Consider the following 22,126-nt stretch of genomic DNA (forward strand, 5'->3'; position numbering starts at 1 on the left):
TGTTTGTTTGTTTGTTTGTTTGTTTGTTTGAAGTTCAATCACGCATTAACTACTAGACGGATTGGGTCGAAATTTGGCATGATGATAGCTCACATTCCAGGTTAAGTGGGCTTTATACTTGCGTGGCTACTCAAGTGTACAACTTCTGTGTTTAGCCAACAGCCCACATAGTTCCATATATCGCCAGTGGCGCGCTGAACGAGCCGCCCCTTAAACCGGTTTTGGACATTGCTACCAACCCCCAAGGGAATGTATGGAATCGTGTGGGAGTTGAACAACACAAACTGCTGCCCGTCCGCCACCTCGCTGCGCTTGTCTTCCATAGCTCACAGACTTTCACTTTACTACATAAATACTAATGGTCGGATGTCGTTCCGAACTCACACTTGCCCTTGTTATTACGATCGCTTAGCGCTGATCATCCAAAAATATAGAAACTGTTAACAAATATATTTTGGAAACGTATTAAATAGAGAGAGCATTCATGTATCTACTGGTTTAAATTTTAACTGTTTACTTTATAGAAAATGTTATACTATACCAATAATAACAGCTGTCGTACCACTTAAAGAAATAATAGAAATTGTAAAATGTGAATATTTTAAAACAATCTAAGAAAAGTAAAAAATTAAATTTATCTCCATAAGATTTAACAACGTTTCTATCTTAGTGCTCTACGTTCGAATAATATATCAGATCATTTTTTGCCAAGAATATATTTTGATGGATAATTAAATGAACACATCATACAGTTGAACCAAGATTTTATTAGTAATATGCATCAAATTGATTTGTTCCGATAAAATAAAGGTGTTCCATGTAATGAACCAAACAGACATAGCAATTATATTTACGAATAATGCTGTATTATAAACAACTAAAGGATATAACTAAACATGGTTGAATAAGCCAAACAAGACACAAGTAATTATGTTACGCTTGTATTGTATCATGTCCCTGGAATCACAAAGTGAGTAAATCAAAATTAGTACATTGCAAATAAAAATTAATATGTTTCATTAAAAAAGTTATGCGTTAAAATGTAAACGACCAGTGTTATGAGTAAAAAGAAAAGATTAAGTACATTACTATACATCTAAAGAAAATGGGACGTATGACCAACATTGTGAAACCTCTTATTATACAAAATGAAATCCCGTGAATAAGAAGTACAATCGTACAATACAAGATACAATACTGATGAATAAATTGTTAAACAAACCTTAGGATTTCGAAAACAAAATTAATCAAATATATTACACAAGAAGATAATACAGTACAACCTACATACGGGTATGGTTTATTACGATATAATTATTACTGAAGACCGGTAAAACAAATATAAACAAATACAAATATACAATGCAGGATCTAAAATGAAATACTGTTCATCAAACGTACACACGGAAATAGTGTACAGCACAAACTGGCTATATCACATAATAATAATAATATTTACAGTTTATAGCAGCTTTTGCGAAGAATTAGGAACTAATAAATAATTTTCTAGTACTGTAGACGACAAATAATAAAATAAATTATTTTAAACTGTAAAATATACAAATACATTGATATGTAACTACCTATACAAAATGCGTATTAAAAATCAACTATACAACAACCCTTATGATGTTAAACCCAAATTAAATACAGTAAATAAAATAAATATTATACCTGAAGATGATACAGTATAACCTACACAAAAATATACAAATACAAATAAACAAAACAGGATTTAAAATGTAAAAAGCCGGATGAGATACGTCTGGTTATTTCCTCTTTAATTTGGCTTGTTCCATGGCCTCGAGTATGTACTGAGGATTGCGGATAGACATCGATCTTGTCTGCCTAGGATCGACAAGCTCAGGCAGCAGGCAGTCCAGGTAAAAATCTTGAAGTTGGTCTCTCATGTGACTGTCCCAAAATTCGTCGTCTTTCTCTATAACATCCATCCGCATTCCTTTAGGGGTCCACATTACGAAATAGCAATATTTACGTTGTGTAATGTGGAGCTGACCTTGGACCTGGTAGAAATAATTGTGTTTTTTATTAATTGCTTCCACCTCGGTTTTATTCCTACTTACATCCCAAAATGTAAATTTCCTCCTAAGAATCCCTTCCTCCGGTGTCAGTTCACTACAAGATGCAGGGCATTTTACCTCGACGATGCAATCATCTCCTACAAGACCATCTGGGGTTGCGCCGAGGTACGGAATGTCTTTGTCAACAAACAATCCGCACTTGCTTACGGTGAGGCCAGTCTTCTTTTCAAACGCCGTTAGGGCTTGCGTTTCATTTTCCCTTCCATAAAACATTGATGGAGTTTGTACATCACGGTACAAGAGATTTTTTACGAGTCCCGCGCAGCTTGTACTTTTCCGTCTTTTGCATACAATGCCAAAATTTGACGCAGTCAAAAGTTTTCTCCTCTCTTCTTTCCAGAGTCCGCTCCCAGCCTGTAACAGCGTCCCTCGTTCCAACTTCATTTTTTCCTCTTCAGTACGTTGGAGAGCTTCTAGAAATATTTGTTTTTTAATTTGGTAGATTTCTTCGGGCAAGTCTGCTTTCATCGCAGCTCCTCCATAGTGTCTGATTCCGTCACTTGTTTCTTTAGCAGGAACCTGTCTCTGTTTCCTCCTGTTAGGATTTGCAATCCTTCTTAAGGCCCGTTGTTCCAGTATTCTTTTCTTTTTTAGTTGGTGTCTTTTTAAAATCTTCCCTGGGCTTTTACTGTACATGTTCTTGTGGAGTTTGTATAAAGGAAGTTGACTGTTATGAGACACCACCGCTGCGAAACATCTAGCTTTATAGGATCTTTTCAGAGCAAAGTTGACCCTCTTCCCACCGATAAACTTTGCTACAATGGAGTTGTAATGTTCTGCAGTGTTGTTGTTCATTTTCATCATCAAACTTCTGGCATGGTCGGCAAGGCTCCCTACTGTTGACATTACTTCAGTGTAAATCCCAGCTTCTTTCAATTCTGGCACATAGTTCTTTTCGTTGTCTTTTGGACCATCACAAAAATACCCAATTTCACGGCATTTCAGATGCTCGCCAAACACATGACTAGGACTGTTTATTATATCCTTCATCAAACTTGAAACATTATTGACATTTTCCGAGTCATTTGTTTTCCTATGCTCGACTGCTTTTGTTACTGCAGTTCGCAGACGAAGAATATTTTTTTTTACAACATCTCTCAATGGTTTAGGTCCTAAACTGGTTTTTTGGCCGACTTCTTTGAGCTTGTTACAAAAATTTCGGAGCAGGTGGTTTGTACACTCAATTTTTTCAATTGTTAAATGCGGATAGGGTCTTGATTCATAGAGAGTGGCATACACGCTGGAGTCACCATCCGCTAACACTTTGCCGTACATGGCGCCGTACATCTCCATGCTGCGTGAAAAACCTTCCAGTATTATATCTGTCTCCATACCAGGTGAACTCCCAGTCCAGTTCTTGAAGCAGGCATGCTCCGAAGGGGGGCGAGCAGTCTTGGCAGCTCGTGCACATACAGTGCAATACTTGTTGCGGACTCCAAGGAAAATAACTTTCTTGGTGTTGAAGCCAACAATTGCTGCCTGTGGAAAAAACGTAAAATATGACCAAATAAAAATATACAATAAATTATTAAGTATTAAGTGATGGTGGTGATTAGGGAAAACAAATCGTAGGCAAACTACAAAATAAAAACCAATTACAGATAATTGTTCTATTGCGGTACCACTTCTTCAGAAATTGAGATTATTTCTTGTTCTTTTAATATGGATTTCGCATACGGTAATAGTTTTATGTCAATTAAAAATAGAACATATATGGAATTAGTTATTTGTGCAACTAGTGAGCAAAGTGAGCAATTGACTCACGCGAGTGGTTTCTCGAGTGAGGCAACAAGTAGGTTTGCTACAAAGTACGATTAGCTTATATTTAGTTTTTGGATTATTGCATAAAAAATTTAAAATGTTCTATAATTTAATGACAACGTTTTTAAAAGACTAGCAGCAAACCCCGCGATACCCGTATCAAAATACAATGGCGGTTATAACATCATTAGTGGGAGGAATATTTTATACTATTCAAGACCTACTTATATAGTAATAAAAACACTCCTGAATGATCTACAATGTTCTAAGGGCATCTATAATTTTGTACAATCTAGAGACATTTTTCTGGATTTTTTTTCTAGAGCATATTCCAGACCAACTAGTTTCACGCCCTTCATTGTTAGTTCATTGTTAGTGCACACACATTTTAAATCTTCCTTTTAATTTCCTTAAATTTAATATAAAAAAAATTTGTGATATTTGGTGAATTTTTGATAATTTACTTATTTAAGGTATTACAAGTGTTTGTAAACATGTTGCTTAAATTAAATAGTTAAAACTGTTAAATAGTTATAAAAATTAAATTAAGTAGTTAAAATGTAATGTTCAAAGTTTAATTCAAGTTTAAGTTAATTCAATGTTTAAGTCATTGAAAGTTAGAAGACAGTAATTTTTATGACAAAAACTTACCACTCCAGACAGAGAGTTGTAGTTTGTCCGGTAGGACCGCTTCGCCCAGCTCCCGTCGGCCACAACGGTCAAGATCGGCGTTCCGTCCGGGGTAACTTGACCTTCGGCGATGGCGTGTGCTATTTCTTCCGTTGCCGCTGACTTCATCTCTTCGAGCGCAGTATCTTCCCATCCCTTAGAAAGCGTGTCGTGGTATCCAGAATATGACACAGCAGACATTGCTGGAATTTCCATTGAAGAGAGGAGTTCTTGTAGCTGGGAATGGCCAATCCCAATACACATTGCACCAGCAACACTCGCGGTATTTATGCCCATTGATTCCCGTCTATCGTCCTCAGTAGACAATATGAATTGCATATTGCACATGTTGCACTTCAAAGTAAATTTTGACCGCAGCCCGTAACATTTTTCCTTTATTATGTTGCAGTTACTAATGGAACAACCCATCACTTTGTTGTGATTGTCAATTTCTTTGATTTGCCCATAAAACGATGCCAAGTCAACGATCCGGCGACCTGTTACAGAAAGTGGCACTGGAGTGTCATTGCAAATATTGGTCATGTCTTCTAGCGGGATAGGTCCTTCGAGTGTAAGGTCATTGGCGTCCAATCGACTACAGTTTGAATGTTCCATATCCTCGAGGGGTATAAGAGCTTCGCTGTCTTCATGGGCGTCGTCTCTGTTGCTGCTTGAATCTTCCATTATCAGCCTCCGGCGAGCTGGAACTGAGAATGGTGTGCTCGTGCCCGCTCTGTAATTAAAAAATGCCTTTATTAGTAAATGAAAATAATGAATGACATTACAAAGTGCATTGTTAATAATAAAATCACATAACTACAATTAAAACTCTGTGTTTTTGTTTTGTGAAATATAGATAAATAGGTGTTGATTACATTTTTACTTATCCCCCCCGACACTTTCAAGTTGACCTAACTAGAAGGACTAATACTATTTTTGTAAGGTGTTTTTATATTATGTTAGCTGATTTAGAAAAAAAGAATTTATTTATAAAAATAAATACATCTGCCTTAAAAAATAAGGTTGCCAATGACACAGAAAAATTGTACACATTAAATAGGGAATAAATGTTATATTTTTAAGTAGACATTTCAGTGTAAATCCAATCAGTAAAATGGAAATTCGCTTAGTCTGCAGGTTTGCTGCGGCGGGAGTATTTTAATTAGTTGTAAGCCAAACGTTACAAAGTGGCTTCGATTTCATTTATTCCATTCTTTATTGCATTCAACAATGTAATAAATCATTTGTTAGATTGCCGTTATATTGTTATTTCATTTATAATTTGTTTATAGCTTGTGTATTTATTATAATTGAAGTTTTTCTGCTTAAGCTATACCTTCGTGTTTTCAATTAGGACAAATGAAGATCTCCGTTGGATTAAAAATATATAACACACATTATGGTTTAGGCTAAAAAAATATATATCACTGACACGTGCTTATACGCTTCTGAGTGGGAAACAATACCCCGTGCGCACGGTCCCACTAAGTCGATTAGTGCCGGGTGAGTGGTCGAGTATAAGGAAGGCCCAAAGTTTACTTCGAGGATGGTAGAGCGTTTGGAGCGTTTTCACCCCGGGAGTAGCCGACTTGCCCTAGGCGAAGTGCCTTCTTATATAGGGGTGTCTGACTGTACATACATTTATGAAATTGACTAATTTATTTTGTCTAGTAGTCTTTGTTGGTTATTGAACTTTAAACATAAGTATATGATTTTACACAATTTATTTATAATAGGCATACTTTTATGAAATTTAAAATGTAACGACAGCACAACTAAAAATAAGCCATTCTAATTTTTTATTAAATAATTTTTATAAGTATTCGCCAACAGTTGGGAATTTTGCCCGAACAATGGTAATACAGTATATATCAAATTCAAATCCATGACTAGTGGCGTGCAGGGGCAATTGCCCCTATTAATAGAGACTACAATATATAAAAAGACAAATATTCGAAATATGTTTTTAAAATTATCAATTTTATGTTACTTAAAATTAACAGTGTTTCTTGTTTTATATCTTGGTTTTCCTTCCGTTGGAGTCGTATATTAGTTGCTTCTGATGTGCCGATGAAATACAATGGTAAAATAATGATTAAATCAATAACACAACTTTAATTAAACAAACAACTCATTTTGAAACATTATTTACCAACCTTGACTTTCGGAATAAATGTAAACATTGCAAATAAATAAGTAACAGCTGATAGAATGCAGACGTTTTTCAGTCCCCATACATTCCTTATGGCGGGTTAGGTAAATAATATTTTCATCTGTGCTTGTACTTACATTTCACGATGGTTAAAAGAATCAGCTAGATCTGTCTCGGTTAGTCTGGTTCCCTCTTCCCCCTGACCATTATTGCAGTATGAATGGTCATTATGTCGTGGTTTGAAGGTGTCGTTGATCATTCTTGAAGTCACAATTTCACCGTTTTCTGTGCTTGACCTGGAAATAAAAGTAAATATAAGGAAAATATTAATAGCATAGAATAAAATCAATAAATTTACCAAGAATGATCAACATAGCAAACTACAACATTTTACAATATTCTCCTTCCTTATAAAAACATAATTTGTATCTATTTTTGAACAAGTGTCTTCCCCGCCTAAATCGTTCTTTTTTATTAAGTTATAAGCCAAACATTGCATACATTTATGAAATTGACTAATTTATTTTGTCCAGTAGTCTTTGTTGAATTTTAAACATGAATACTGTATATGATTTATACACTTTATTTATAATAGGCATATTTTTATGCAATTTAAAATGTAACGACAGCAACACCAAAAATAAGCCATTCAAGTTTTTCTTAAATAATTGTTATAAGTATTCGCCAACATTTAGGAATTTAGCCCGAACAATGGCAATATATTTATAATTCAAATCTATGATTTTCTTTGGGAATATTTCCTAACCAGCAATAGTTGTAAAATAATACAGTATTGTCATCTGTGCTTATACTGTACTTACATTTCGCGATCAGCTAGATCTGTCTCGGTTAGTCTGGTTCCCTCTTCCCCCTGACCATTATTGCAGTATGAATGGTCATTATGTCGTGGTTTGAAGGTGTCGTTGATCATTCTTGAAGTCACAATTTCACCGTTTTCTGTGCTTGACCTGGAAATAAAAGTAAATAAAAGGAAAATATTATTAGCTCAGTATAAAATAAATAAATTTGCCAAGTTTGATAAAAATATCCATAAGCAAGCTAACTACAACATTTTACAATATTCTCCATAAGAATAGCATGGGAATTTTAAATTTACAATATGTCACTTATATGATAATTGGACCTGTTTTTGTTTTCAACTTAAATCACTCAAAAATAGTTGAATTTGATGTGTTATTCAATAGTAACACACAAAGAAACTGAATCTATTACGTAAATTTATTTATTTATACTTCCAAATTCTGAAATCAGCAAAACTCAATTGTACAATGAGCGGATGTACCATGTATTTTTTAAACTACAAATTAAAACCATGAATTCTGCATTAATATTTTCATCTCACTATGGTGGCAACCTTGAGTTTTGAACGAATGTTGTTTTTGGCCTCTAGGGACCTCAAAATTAAAAATTAAATTGGTCCCGGGTCCAGGTCTTACCATGAGTACTACGGTAAATCGTAAAAAACATACTGTTTTAAATAGCAATAGCAAACTCTAGTACATATTTCTAGGTCCACTTTTTTACGACATAAGAAAAAGAGCTAAAATATGACAAACACCTCGTCATATAGTATTTTTAATAGATTTGTAATAGTATATTGCGTTACTAGTCCTGAAAATAAATGTTTACCGGACGAGTGTGGTCGTTCCCGTGCAAGATAGGCCTAACCATACGAGTCCGGTACACACATTTGGGACGAGTTACGTACGATAGTTTACGCCATAGTACTTAATTCGTACAAATCCTTATATATTTCCACCAACTAAAGGACTAAACATCACCAGTCATAACCTAAGAGAGGTTATGTTTTTGTATATCACCAATCATTGCCACGCAAATACAGTATAATCAGCTGATTGGTGTCCGGTAAAACTCATTGCAGAACAGTATTACGCAATTAAACCCCATTTGATTAAGCTGGCGGCAAACAGCTGTTTTCTGGACTAAATCCTTGCGTGGGAAGTTCGTCAAAATAATGTAGTGTGGCGTAAAAATATTTTACAATACTTTGTTTTGATGGTTTTTTACATAATTATATCTATTTTAGAAAATGTTTAGCTTTGTATACAATTGACTTGAACATACACAACTGCGTCTTGAAATATTAAACGAATTTAACTGTATTACACTATTAATAGAGATAGTAAAATATGTATACAAAATTGTGAATATTTGAATACTCTTACCTTAGAGGTGCACTCCTTGGTCCAATATTACCGCGTTTCTTCCGCTTCTTTTTCACTGAGGGAAAGCCACGAGTCTTTTTGCAAACTGGAGGCATTATCACTGTCACAAGAACAACTAATAACTGACGAACTGAAGGTTTGTGGACAAAGATATGTTGCAGGGAATGATCTTCCTGGAAGTCATAAGCCTAGCCTGTACATATTCACACTTTCACCCTTGCTCTCGGGCTCGGCCCAAGGGTCGCCTCTCGGCTCAGTGTTCTTGGAAATCAGTGCGGCTGTCGCCATGGGTAACGCATATTATCTAATCGCGTACATTTTGAAAATGTCACAAACAAATAGTGATTAAGTTGGCTGAAGCCATGCTTAGCCAAGTTATGTTATCCGCGATGAGTAACAATTAATTATGATTGTTAATGAACAAGTGTTACTATACGGTTAACGAAAACTAATATAAAACAGCTTGCTTTTGGTAACGATTTATAATTCGTTATATTTTGTTTAACTTGTAGCCTAGACATTAAAAAACCAGAAAAATCATAATCCTGTATGCGTTAGTTATAATCTAGGAGGATTAAACATTAAATCCTGATTATTGGTTATAATGTGATTTGATTACAGTACATTTACTTTTTCTGCATATCATTGCAATGAGCATAGTGGCGGAGGACTGATGCAAAGTGCTGTAAAATTGCCAGTTGATCATAACAGTAGTATATTATATAATAGCCTAAATTTATAATATATGGGCGTAATATGTGACACTCCTCCATGCCACTTTACGTCCATAGAAACCCCCTAGCACATAAACGTCTTTTAATATCTGTGTAACAACTTATCCCATAATTAATACGAGCTATGTTTGTTGGTCTGTAAATATATATCTCGAAATCCAGCGGAAGGATTTTGACTGAATTTTGAAATTAGGGACTTGTACACCTAAAAACGTGATTGGTGGCACACTACCAACCAATTTCGTATTTCACAATAAAACTCATTTAACAATTTTACATTGGCCTTTGTGGGTTGTCAAGTAATAGTTGGTTGAACAAGGACAAAGTAAACAACAGACTTGGCACATGTGTTTTACAAGCCATCCACAGTATACTAGCAAATTAAAAAATACACTGAGCTAAAATTATAACTGGAGGTAGCACTGCCATGGCAGAAGTCTGTCAAAAGCGAGTCGCTGATTTTGTTAGGTTGGTATAGCAGTAAGTTTTCTTACCATAGCAATAACATGGCTTCTTATAACTAGGTTGCATAGCAGTGAGTATTTTTGTCATAGCAATAACATGGCTTCTTATGGACACCCACCTCACGCAAACATGGCGGCTGGCGACACGCATCTTTGACATTCAGTGCTACCTCCAGTTAGAATTATAGCTCAGTGAAAAAATACAGTAGGGTTCTAAGGGAAAAAGATCAGTTGATACATTGAGCAAAGATTACTCGGTATAGGGGAAAATCGTCCCGATAAAATACTGATTATTTTACTTAGCCCTCTCCCACCAAATTTAATCCACGAAGTACTGGGGCATTCCAAGTAAACTAATTACATCTGAGGGTTTTAATTGGCATAGCACTATTACCGCAATCCGTTATGCAAAATCACAATTAAAAAAACAGAGTCACAATTTATTCAAAAGTAGTAGCCAAAAAGCGAAAATCTTTGTCACAAGCCATTTAGAAACTAATTTAGTTTTGTTTGTATATCATATTTTGATCTGCTGTCATTGGTGACCGTAAAAGACGAACAACGGGTTTCAATGACTTGAGAGGAGAAAATATCTGTTCAAGATGCATTTAAACTACGAGAGATCATAAAAGTGTATTTTATTTTTGTTTAGTTGCCTATTATTAATGTAAGACTAAATTACTTACGTAATTCCCGTCACAGCTCAATAATGTTTTTGTCACAACTCAATGCATATTTTTGTATAAAACAGAGAACTATTAATTCAGTAATAATAATGTTTTTGTTAATTATAAAATTCTGCTTACGATTAATCGCTTTAGTTAATAATCGGTATAGTTGTAAGGATTAAACCCAATTAACCAAAACCAAACAAGACTTGGCCTCCATGTACTAAGTTGTAATAACAGAAATAACCGATTGCACGCACATAAAATAGTGATTGCAAACTTTAAAATCCAGCTGTTATTGAAGTTATACTTTTTATTGTAAAACCAAAACTGACAATATAAAAAATTATGGAAGGACTAATTTGATTCAAATGTTTGGTGTATTGCCATTTATTAGGTTTAATCATATTTATTTACGATATCGATTTTATTATTTTCTGAATGGTATAATTCCGAATATAATGTAATTTGACTTAGCCATTTATCAAGAATTACGATATGGATCGAGTAACAAATACTGTGTCTATTATTTTGATTCAAGGACACAATGAGCCTTTCTGGGGAACTACACCCGTCCCAATGGGCAGAGAAACAGGTTGGCAACACTGACGAATATCTCCTCGGTGGTGATAGTTCCATCAACGCTCACCAGAGCGTCCTTCGTACGGGGTGTTTTGCGAAGCGATTTTCATAAACAAGCCTCACAAATTCCTCAATTTATGAGTTAACTGTTGGTTTTTATGCATTTCTACTTAGCGGGAAATCATCTCAATAAACTAATAAAGGATTTAAAACGGAAAAACGTTCTAATTTTGTTTTAAAAGTTTAAGGATTGTGTAGAAGAAGATGACCAATTTTCATTAAGTTTAACCTTGAATAAAATATGTCTCGTAAAAGTTAAATACCTTAAAATATGTTAATACCCTAGTTTATTTCATGAGAAACATTTTGCCGTTTACCGAAAGTCGATAAGTGCTTTAATAAGCTCAGAATTTGAGTAATACAGAGGTGTGTTTTTCAGCCGTTCGGGATAGGTTTAGAGCCCTCTTAACGACACGAGTAAAAGATTTAAGGTACGAGCCTTGGCGAGTGTCTTTAAAACTTCTACGCGTGTAGTTAACACTATTTACGCGAGTTGCGTACTTAACTTTACCCACGACAGTGTTTTAATTACTGAAATCACTATTCATAATTTTTCAAGAGAGGTTATGTTTTTGTTTATAACCTCTCATTGCCACTGACAGTAATATGCAATGAAACATAGTATCAAATACTAAATGCACCACTCAACAATGAAATTGTCATGAACAGCTGATTAGTTAAAGTTCGAATCATTACAATTTTACTTCTTCTCTCTCAATTGTAGAACCTCATTGGTCCGTTACCCATGTTGTTAAGTAAAGCTATGGTGTTATGTAAGTTAACGATGCTGTTATGTGAAACTTTTCAAGTCAAAGAACTAAACTGAAACGGTTACTTTCAAAAACGGTCGTAGGTAAAACTAATAACAATAGTTGTAGTTGTGAAAATATTTTATTTTGTATTTTTAACTTTAAAAAAGTTATAAACAGACTGCAAAACAAGGTGTTTAACTAAGTCTTGAATCATTCAACTTCAGTCATCCAATCATTCAACTTCACTCCTGCAGTGTTCCTTTATTAAAGAAGTCTACGAACCTCTCGCGTACAATCATTGCATAACGGGAACTGCTCTTGAAATCCGCGCTAAAGCTAGAGAAAGCACCCCCTCGTGGCTCTGGCTCTTCATCGTCTTCTTCAAGGCATGCGAAGAAGTCCTTATCGGAATCCTTTGTTCGTAGAAAGTTGTGTAGCACGCATGTAGCCATCACAACAACCTTAGCAACTTCTACCTTAACCTCCAAAGGCCTGTTGTACAGTCTCCATTTTTGCGACAGAATGCCAAAAGTATTCTCTACTATACCACGCGCTCTACAAAGTCTGTAGTTGTACCTCCTCTTTCTTCGATCTTGGCGGGCTTTCCTTTGGGGGAAGGGTTTCATAAGGTTTCGTTTTAAACCGAATGCTTCGTCACCTATTAAACAGTGTGGGGTCCCTTGGCTTTGCCCAGGAAGAGGTTTTTCTCCTGGAATATTTAGTTGGTCTGTTTTAAACTTTTTCCCCATGGCAGATTCGTCAAATATACCTCCATCGCTGTTTTTCCCATATCCTCCCACATCAACGCAGAGGAACTTGTAATCTGGGCCAACTATGCTTAACAGAACAATCGAAAACTTGTGTTTGTAACAAAAGTATGTTGAACCAGATTTTCCTGGGCACTTAATAGTCACATGCTTTCCGTCTATGCTTCCCACACAATTCGGAAATTGCCAACGATTATAGAAACATGCTGCTGATTGTGCCCATATCTCCTCCGAAGGTTCGGGCAAGTACAGAGGTTGCAATCGCTTTATGATAGCATTGCAAACTTCTTCAATGATGGCGCCTACAGTTGAAAATCCAACTCTGAAACTATGTCCAATAGTTTTGTGCGAATCTCCAGTGGCCAAAAACCTGAAAGAAAGTTAAACATATGTAAACCCACAGTAATATATATAAACGCAGTAAATATTTTAAATACGTTTTAGTTTAGAAACATATTTTGAGGAACCCATAGCGTGTTGGTGTGTAATAAAAGTTATAAAGGGTGTTTCGAAAGTTGACGGCCAAACATAAAAATAAGTTTTTGTTGTTCCAAATAAATAAAAATGTTTCCTCTAACAATTGAAAAGTGTTGAAGACAATGTGTTTACCAATTAAAAAGAAAAACCTTATTTTTAAAGTAGACTAATATGCATATACCAATTTATTTTCTTGAATATAAATTGATAGTAAAACAATTAATTTATCACATACATTGGTAATTTTTACTTGCGTTGTTTCTAAAACTAATAATTTATTTTCAGGTGAACAGTTGAAGAAGAAATGGAGAAATCTTCGAGACTCCTACATGAAACATCTCAAATCCATCAAGCCTACCACTGGTCAGGCCAAGAGGAACTATGTGGCGTGGCCTTGGTCCTCTCAGATGGAGAGATTCAAGCCTTTTCTTGGAATGGCCAAAACTGTCTCAAATATAAGTGCTACTGAAACTCAAGGTACAGATGTAAACAATGAGGTAGTTTTTGAACCTGATGTGGGCAATAACAACCACGACCATATTTCAGCCGATGGTCAATCTCCTGTACGTGAGCCAATTGAAATTAACAGGCCTGATAATGTAGATCTTGCCTCCGAACCCCGTATAAAAAAAAGGAAAACCCAGTCCCCTGGCAACAGCAACAACGTTGACAAAGTGGTACAATATCTAGAGGGGAAAAACAAAATCCAACTTGATGCGACTGACCATTTGATGCTGGGTTATTCCAAAACAATCAAGACTTTCTCGCGCGCAAGACAGGCTCAGATTAAACTACAGATTGCTCAGATAATCAATCTTGGTGAACTGGAGCAATTACGTGAAGAAGATCTTTCAACATCATGTAGCTCTTCAGTAGGAACTCGGCGTGACTTCGATCCAACTTATCCAAATGATGAAGAGCTCGAAGAACAAAGATTCCGTGTTTACAATTCTTTTGGAAATGTTTAACTTCATAAGTACTAACTCTTGTGTTTATAGTTTTCCTTTGTACATGAAAATTTAATTCTTTGGCATATTGGACAGTTACAATGTTAGACCTACTGAATAATTGCAGAATACATTTTTATTCTAAGTATAACATTATCTTGATGTGACAAAATACTGTTTTTATTGTCCCTAACATAAAATTAGTGTTTGCTTTTTGATTTTACTTTGTATTAGAAGTAATTTTGCCTCGAATTTAAAACTTTAATATTTGTAAACAATTACATAACAGTTTACTGGACTGTAAGATTTTCGGTACCATGTAAAGTGATCGGCAGTTCAGTAGGCAGTTATTCCTTCTATTAAAGTTATCCGGAAGGGGGGAAACTTTAAACCTATATATAAAAAATATATTTAAAGAACCTGAAAAAGAAATCAATTTTTATAAAGAAAAATGGGCTGGCGGAGGGGGAAAATGCTAAATATAAGTATAGGTTCAAAGACTCCCCAACTTAGCTGCCGACTACTCTACAAAGATAATTAGTAACTGTAGATCTTACCTTAAAGTAATTGCTAGTCGTTCCTCGGCACTAATTGCTTCACGGTAGTTGGTATTTTCTTTTTCAATAAGGTCAACAATCAAACTGAGTAATTCATCAAAACATTCTTGAGTCATTCTAAAATAGATGTAGAACCTTTTAGCATCATTTCTCAATTGGGGCATGAGAGTGTGGTACTCTCCAAATGCTAGCCTTCCTTTATTTATGTCATGCACCCAAAGTTTTTTCGCCTGTTCGTCTTCTAATACAGCAAGCAAAAGTAGGGCTTCTTCTTCATCAGACGATGACATGGTAAGTAAATAAAATAAAAACTAATTACAATATTTCACAAAACTTGACTCGAATCACTGGACTACACACCTTGGCATGGCCACTCACTGCGGTGTACTGGCTCCCGCTTCCCGTCTGGTAGCCGCACCTGTGTGGAAGCACGAGTTCCCGCCACGATCTTCCCGCGCAAAAATCGCATCTAAAATTCCAGGAACTGAACCGTTAACGCTCCCGCTCCCGTTCCCGCGCCGGTGTGTACGGGCCTTGTACTCTGACTGTCTCTTCCCGCAGTGCAGAAGGTTTTGGTGGAGCAGGAGTCTTGGGTCGGTGAAGTGGGGATGGAGCAGGTGCAGGTGGTGGTGGTGGAGCAGGTACAGGTGGTGATGGTGGAGCAGGTGCAGGAGGTGGTGGTGGAGCAGGTGCAGGAGGTGGTGGTGGAGCAGGTGCAGGTGGTGGTTGTGGAGCAGGTACAGGTGGTGGGGATGGAGCAGGTGCAGGTGGTGGTTGTGGAGCAGGTACAGGTGGTGGGGATGGAGCAGGTGCAGGTGGTTGTGGACACCTCACAGGTATAAATGATGACAACCGAAAGGGCAAACCCTGAGCCATCTTCATGATGTTACCCTCTGCTTGCAGTTTGTCCTGATGGTAAAATATTGCAATATAATAAAACTTTATTACATTCTTATTATTTTTTTAAATATTTCGTGATCTTGGGGGTTTGAGATTGTCATTCCACAAAAAATTCATTTTGATAGGTAATGAAAGTATAATAAACTTGCTATATTTATATTTATTTTAAATAGGTACCTACTTGTTTTAATGATTATTTTAATTAAAAATGTTACTCTTTATTAAGTTTATAAAATTCGAAAATAGTTTATTTATATCTATAATATTATGACCACGATTTGATTTCTGTATTTTTGTTTGGATCGGATGTATGCTAAGTTTTATACATCATGTTTAAAACATACATACAATTTAACTTAGGCTGAAATTTTACACAAAGGTAGATTTGGAATTTGTTTGTAGACAAATAGGTATTCACTTCCATGAAATCTTTTCAGATGCTACATTAACGTACTTGCAATATCTAAGTTTTAGGGGAATATAAACATTCAAATATATATATGTAGAAACTACAATTTGACATTTCGAAGAGAATAAAAATAATATTGATTTGAATGTAAATTCAATTTTCCCATAATTAAGGTCAACTGTCCTGTTCAAAAATTTGGTTGCTGCTAGCTTTTTATAGGTACTTAGGTACTTGTTACTATGGTTTACAGTAATGGTACAAACTGATATTTGTAACAAAAAAATCTGATTTTAAAGTTCACTTAACAGTTTGTAAAGCTAGTATATTACCTTTTCTCCTTTAGATGTAATACAAACACAAAATGGGAAAATATGTTTTTCGAATGATTTCCTTTTCCAGGAAAAACATTTTTAGAAGTTTTTTATGGCGCATTTATAACTTTTGATCTCTGATTGATTGGAAATGGCATCGCTGTACTTTGTCCCATGTTTAGGAGAGTAAAACTATTGTTGTGTTTTATGGATAGATATATTTTTATGCATATATATTTTTGTTTGTGTTCAAAGTTTGCTCTTTATCAATTGAGTCAATTATAATATGTAACGCGAGCGCAAAGAGCCACTTCGCATACCAGTAACACAAATGACTATTTCTTTCTACTGCATTGCCACGCACGTAAACAGTTCCCAAAATGGCTACTTTTTGTTTTATTCCTACTGTTTACAGGTGTGGTAATGTGATAATTTCCATGCAGTAGAAGGAAAAAATTGTGTGTATTACGAGCACAAACACTTGCTTGTAATACACACTTGATTAATCCTACTACCAAAATTAGCTTGCTATCCCATCCACCATTAACTTACCAATAGTAAAGGTAAAAGCAAAATAAAAATAAGAGCTTAGAACAAATCATCATACTGTGATCTATTAAGAAACGTGAAATCTGTTCCCATCCACTATTAAATCGTTAATGGCTAACTAACTGAACTATTACGTATTAAAATCAATAATAACTATATAGCAAGACTGTCGTGCTCGAAAGGAGGAACAAAAAACCAATGTATTGGGTGACCAACGATTTCATTACTTCTTTAAACCGTATCAATTCTCTAGAGATTGCACATCGATTGCTCAGAGATTAGTTGTAGCAGATGAAAAATATCTCGGTAACGTTCGGGGAGGTTCGGGTGGTGTCGTGGACGGTCATCTACACGGGGTAGCGGATTTCTACCCCCGGATATTTACCCCCATGAAAAAACGCCTACGTCATTTTGACGTCATGAGGGGCGGGGCCTATACACGGTCGAGAAACAGCCCGCGACTGGAAATCTACCCCCGGACATCTACCCCCGGAAATCTACCCCCGGACATCTACCCCCGGACATCTACCCCCAGACATCTACCCCCGGACATCTACCCCCGGAAATCTACCCCCGGAAATCTACCCCCGGACATCTACCTTCCGTGGTCAGCTCTGTCACGTATCGGCCAATATTCATTGTTGTAATTGATTTTATTGACTGTTTTATGTAAATCAACGGCTCTTCGTTTCGTAATTACCCTCTATTATCTAGTATTACGCATGTGATATGTCATTGTCTTGTTTAACATTATCTATCTTCCTAATGAACTAAGCTGTAACAGCCCTTTTTCACCCGAACTACTTTACCAATTTTTATGATCGAGGTGTAATTTTAAATCTTAAGATCTAGCGCAACGCAAAATGTTAATTAAAACGATATTTTGGTAGAGGGCTTCAAAAGTTTGACCTTGAACCATTTGATTTTTTTCTAGACAGTGATTTAAATGTTTGGCCAACTTTCAAACACAGTAACAGCTAACGGCGCATGCACGAGCGCAGATAGTAAAATTTAAAACAGATAATTGAAGGAGGTTATTTTCTGATTACTAGAGGTAAAAATACAGTGCAATTAAATGTTGATAAAAAGCCTGCCACCGGTTGATCAATAAATTAATTAATTACTAGGTGAAACCCGTCAAAATCGACGGTTGCTTTAAAGGCTTACGATAATTCTTTTAACTGTGACAGAGTGAAATTATAAAAAAACGTGAGCATTTAGCATTGTTTAATGAGTAATAAATAAGTGTAGAAACAATAATGACATTTGCGTTAGTTACAAAATATGGTTTATCATTCAATGAATAACATATTTCTTAAACCGTCCGTCATAGGCCTATGTGTTATTGTGTTTGGAAGTGTTTGATGTATGTGTCTTAGTAGACAGGATAAGAGCACAATGAACTTCTTCTGTAGATAAATAATTCGTTGGCTAAGAAAAATTTAAGCCGGATTAATAAATGTCTCAATCCAAGCGCATTAAAATAGCCCTGTCCTAAACCTTTTTTGTAGTATGTAGTTAGTTTAATAACATTCAAAGGCTCTGTTGTGTTTTCACTAAGCTGAATGAATACATCGAAGTAACATCTCTAACAAGTCTGCAATAAATTGCAATTTGGCAGATTAATGACTATCTAAATCGTGCCCATATTTCTTCATAAAAATTATTAAAAATTATATACAAAAATATATACACGGCTCATATGGGCAACGTGCCCTTCTGCACTTGTATTATTTTGTATTGTATTACACAATCGAAATCTTTTCCAATAATTGAAAACATGTATGAAAATAATCTTATGAACCTATGATGATCTGTCTTATATATGACAAAATATTGGCAAAAGTGGTCAAAAATGCAGACACCTGCCGTACAATCCGTACAATAGATAAGATAATTCAATAAGTAATAGTTTAATAGTTACTGTAGGCCTATGTAATATTTTCCAATGCTTTCGTAATGGAACGAAGGGAACTTTTAAAGGATTGCTTAAGGGTCAAACTTTTGAAGCCCTTTATCAAAATATCGTTTTAATTCCCATTTTGCGTTGCGCTAGATCTTAAGATTTAAAATTAGGCCTACACCTCGATCATAAAAAATCGGTGAAGTAGCTCGGGTAAAAAAGGGCTGTTACAGCTTATTTCATTAGGAAGATAGATAATGTTAAACAAGACAATGACATATCACATGCGTAATACTAGATATTAGAGGGCAATTACGAAACGAAGAGCCGTTGATTTACATAAAACAGTCAATAAAATCAATTACAACAATGAATATTGGCCGATACGTGACAGAACTGACCACGGGGGGTAGATGTCCGGGGGTAGATTTCCGGGGTAGATTTCCGGGGGTAGATGTCCGGGGGTAGATGTCTGGGGGTAGATGTCCGGGGGTAGATGTCCGGGGGTAGATTTCCAGTCGCGGGCTGTTTCTCGACCGTGTATAGGCCCCACCCCTCGTGACGTCAAAATGACGTAGGCGTTTTTTCATGGGGGTAAATATCCGGGGGTAGAAATCCGGCGACCCATCTACACCACCAGCAGCAGTAGCATCCCACGTGCATTGCTGTATCGAGTGTTGCTGAGATTAGCGTCCTTACCATACACGTGTCAGTTAATATCGGGACTAACTGGTCCTTGAAATTCTGCACGAAATTAACGCAGTGAATTATCCAGACAGTGTAGCTTACAACTGTTGATACAAAGTTTATTTTTAGTTGTTTAAATCCATCTATTTAAATGCCTGCTTGAAGTGATGGTTTCTTGGCCAGTCGTCGGTTTCATTGTTGAGCTTCATGCGTTTCTTTTTACAAACGCTGAAATAACACAGGAAGAAACAGGTACTGCTAGTTCTGCATGTGAACATAGAATACGTTTACCAATTTCGTAAGAGTAGGCTAATTGTCATATTATAAGCTAAAAACTTCGCCTGAAATTTTTTTAAGCATTAAGCATGATTTAGTTGGTTATTTTGATAATACAAGATAATGGCATCCAAACATTTCTTCGATAACAAATAAACATCAATCAACAAATCGTTTACTTGGATGCGTTGTTGATAAATATAAAACCCGTATATAGTTGAATAAAAAAATTAAAAAAATAATATATTTAGTAGAATGTTGAAACCCGTATATAATAGTTGTTAGACATAGACATACAAACACTTTAACTGTTAGAATACTACAACAATACTTAATACAGTACATCATTGCGGCTTAATTTGAATATACGAGTACAAGTAGATATGGCATAATGTTTATAGGACCATTTTTGAAGCAAACCCCTCTGACTAGCACAGATCATAGAGAAAAATGTGACAGTCTACTCTTTAATTTGCTCTAGTACTAAGCACGGGTACCTAAACTATCTGGTAGCATTTGTGACGTCTAAATTGTTTATCAATTATCAATCGTAGAGATGGACCACATATGTGCGTATTTAAACCCAAATATGAGTAAATGATAGGTGTAGAATTGAGTATGATGATCTGTATAGCTTTGTTACTGACTAAGATCTGCTGTTTCATTAGTCAGGATCATTTATTGAAAGCCCTGTGATCAGGAACTGCTGGGTCCAGTTCCGAACAATATAAAACTACTGTCTTTTTGACAAATTTAAGCATATTTTTGTGAATTTTGTTAAGTTAGGCAACAAACATATAATCCTAATGTTTATTTTAGTTTTGTAGATAAAAATGAAATACTTTTCAGGTGTAAGTCTATGAAGAGGACTTTAAATTTTCAATAAAATGGGTTCTCGCATACATAAGTTAACGACCCCAACCGATTTGTTGTTAGCTTTTATTAGCTAATTGTCACCCTCACTTACGTAAAGCTATCTTGCAGCATTCAGGGGTTGGTGATGTCAGGGCCTAAACTAGTTTGTTAAGAGGTAAAAGACGCAATACTGTGGACCAGTAGTGGTGTGGGGGAAGTATTTTAGTTAGCAGCGCCTTGCAGACCTATGTATCATTTGCTGGCCACACTGTCGGCCGACCATTCATCTCCACCCCACTCCATCTGCTCTCCTGATGATGGCTTACCAGTCTCACTTCTACATCCGATATTTAATTCATTTCAATATTCGATTGGATATTAAACCCCCAAATTGATCATGGATTCACACTTTTTAACTCTTTTGAAATATTTCCTGTAATGCATTTGTTTTAAAATCAGTTTATGTAAGTGTTGATATACGAAAGCCCATAATTTGTGTTAGCGTTATAGTTACCTATATAAAATTCATAGTAACGTTCATGTTCCATGCATGTGTTACTATAGAATACAGATGCTATTTGATGTTATCCATGCTATGTTAAACATACTAATTGACTATCTAACGGCAATGATATTACTGAAACTATTTTAACAGCTATTGGGATCCATTAGTTTTGATTTGGAAATACCATAGACAAATAGAATTAAATATAGACCGACAGCAGTGCTGTGGTTAGCATAAGTTCTGGCGTCCACCGCTGGGAGCACCGTGTAATTGCGGCACACGAGATACGTACGTCTATAAGACCTGTTAAAAACGTAATTTATTTCAAATGTAAACAATAGTAAATTTGTTTTGTGGTTAAACGTGTCTATCTAATCTTTGCAATAAGACTCGATCTTTAACATTTGATGTTTATTTGTTGAGATTGTCATTAAAGAAAACATTGATTAAATACAAAATTAAAGTGTTAAAAAGAACGTGGTTTTGTTACTGCACAACAACGTGGTGTGAAGTGAAGACGAATTTGCAGATTTATTTCATCCAACTTCATTTCCCATGTGGTAGTATTTCTTACTCATCTGTATCCCTCCCACACAATTCTTGGTCGATGTACTCTTGTACAAGCGAGCAAATTAAACAATGGGTTTCCACTCCTACTAGGTTTGCCACTTTTTAAATATATATATATGAATTTGAACGGATGAGGTTTTTGGCCTCTAGGGACCTCAAAACGAAAAATTATATCGGTCCCGTGTCCAGGTCTTACCATGAGTACTACGGTAATAGCTTATTCTCTATATGGGAAATTCGCTAAAAACACTGTTTAACAAAT

The 22,126-nt window shown here is 35.7% G+C and overlaps 3 protein-coding genes across 3 annotated transcripts; 1 reads left to right on the top strand and 2 right to left on the bottom strand.

The window, feature by feature from the left end:
- Positions 1 to 1,611: 1,611 nt before the first annotated feature.
- LOC128982655 (uncharacterized) lies at positions 1,612 to 4,915 on the bottom strand. The gene is made up of 2 exons (XM_054401601.1): positions 4,515 to 4,915; positions 1,612 to 3,581 (listed from the first exon to the last, which is right to left on the bottom strand). Exons 1-2 carry the CDS (start codon positions 4,878 to 4,880, stop codon positions 1,770 to 1,772), a joined length of 2,178 nt encoding a protein of 725 aa, XP_054257576.1. The 5' UTR covers positions 4,881 to 4,915; the 3' UTR covers positions 1,612 to 1,769.
- Positions 4,916 to 13,121: 8,206 nt separating this feature from the next.
- On the top strand, positions 13,122 to 14,437 carry LOC128982656 (uncharacterized). Its single transcript, XM_054401602.1, has 2 exons — positions 13,122 to 13,164; positions 13,681 to 14,437. The coding sequence occupies exons 1-2, from the start codon at positions 13,122 to 13,124 to the stop codon at positions 14,361 to 14,363; spliced, it is 726 nt and encodes a 241-aa protein (XP_054257577.1). The 3' UTR covers positions 14,364 to 14,437.
- A 954-nt stretch (positions 14,438 to 15,391) lies between these two features.
- Positions 15,392 to 15,781, bottom strand: LOC128982657 (uncharacterized). Its single transcript, XM_054401604.1, has one exon. The coding sequence runs from the start codon at positions 15,779 to 15,781 to the stop codon at positions 15,392 to 15,394; it is 390 nt and encodes a 129-aa protein (XP_054257579.1).
- Between the last annotated feature and the right edge of the window lie 6,345 nt (positions 15,782 to 22,126).

Source organism: Macrosteles quadrilineatus, unplaced genomic scaffold, assembly GCF_028750875.1.
Source record: "Macrosteles quadrilineatus isolate MER2022 unplaced genomic scaffold, UCM_ALF_1.0 Scaffold_914__1_contigs__length_26084, whole genome shotgun sequence".
Lineage (NCBI taxonomy): Eukaryota > Metazoa > Arthropoda > Insecta > Hemiptera > Cicadellidae > Macrosteles > Macrosteles quadrilineatus.

Coding starts and splice junctions, on each gene's coding strand:
- LOC128982657 (XM_054401604.1), bottom strand. CDS start 15,781: ATGAAGATGGCTCAGGGTTTGCCCTTTCGGTTGTCATCATTTATACCT.
- LOC128982655 (XM_054401601.1), bottom strand. CDS start 4,880: ATGTGCAATATGCAATTCATATTGTCTACTGAGGACGATAGACGGGAA. Junction 3,582..4,514: donor ACAACTCTCTGTCTGGAGTG/GTAAGTTTTTGT, acceptor TTTTTTCCACAG/GCAGCAATTGTTGGCTTCAA.
- LOC128982656 (XM_054401602.1), top strand. CDS start 13,122: ATGCTGCTGATTGTGCCCATATCTCCTCCGAAGGTTCGGGCAA. Junction 13,165..13,680: donor TCCTCCGAAGGTTCGGGCAA/GTACAGAGGTTG, acceptor ATTTATTTTCAG/GTGAACAGTTGAAGAAGAAA.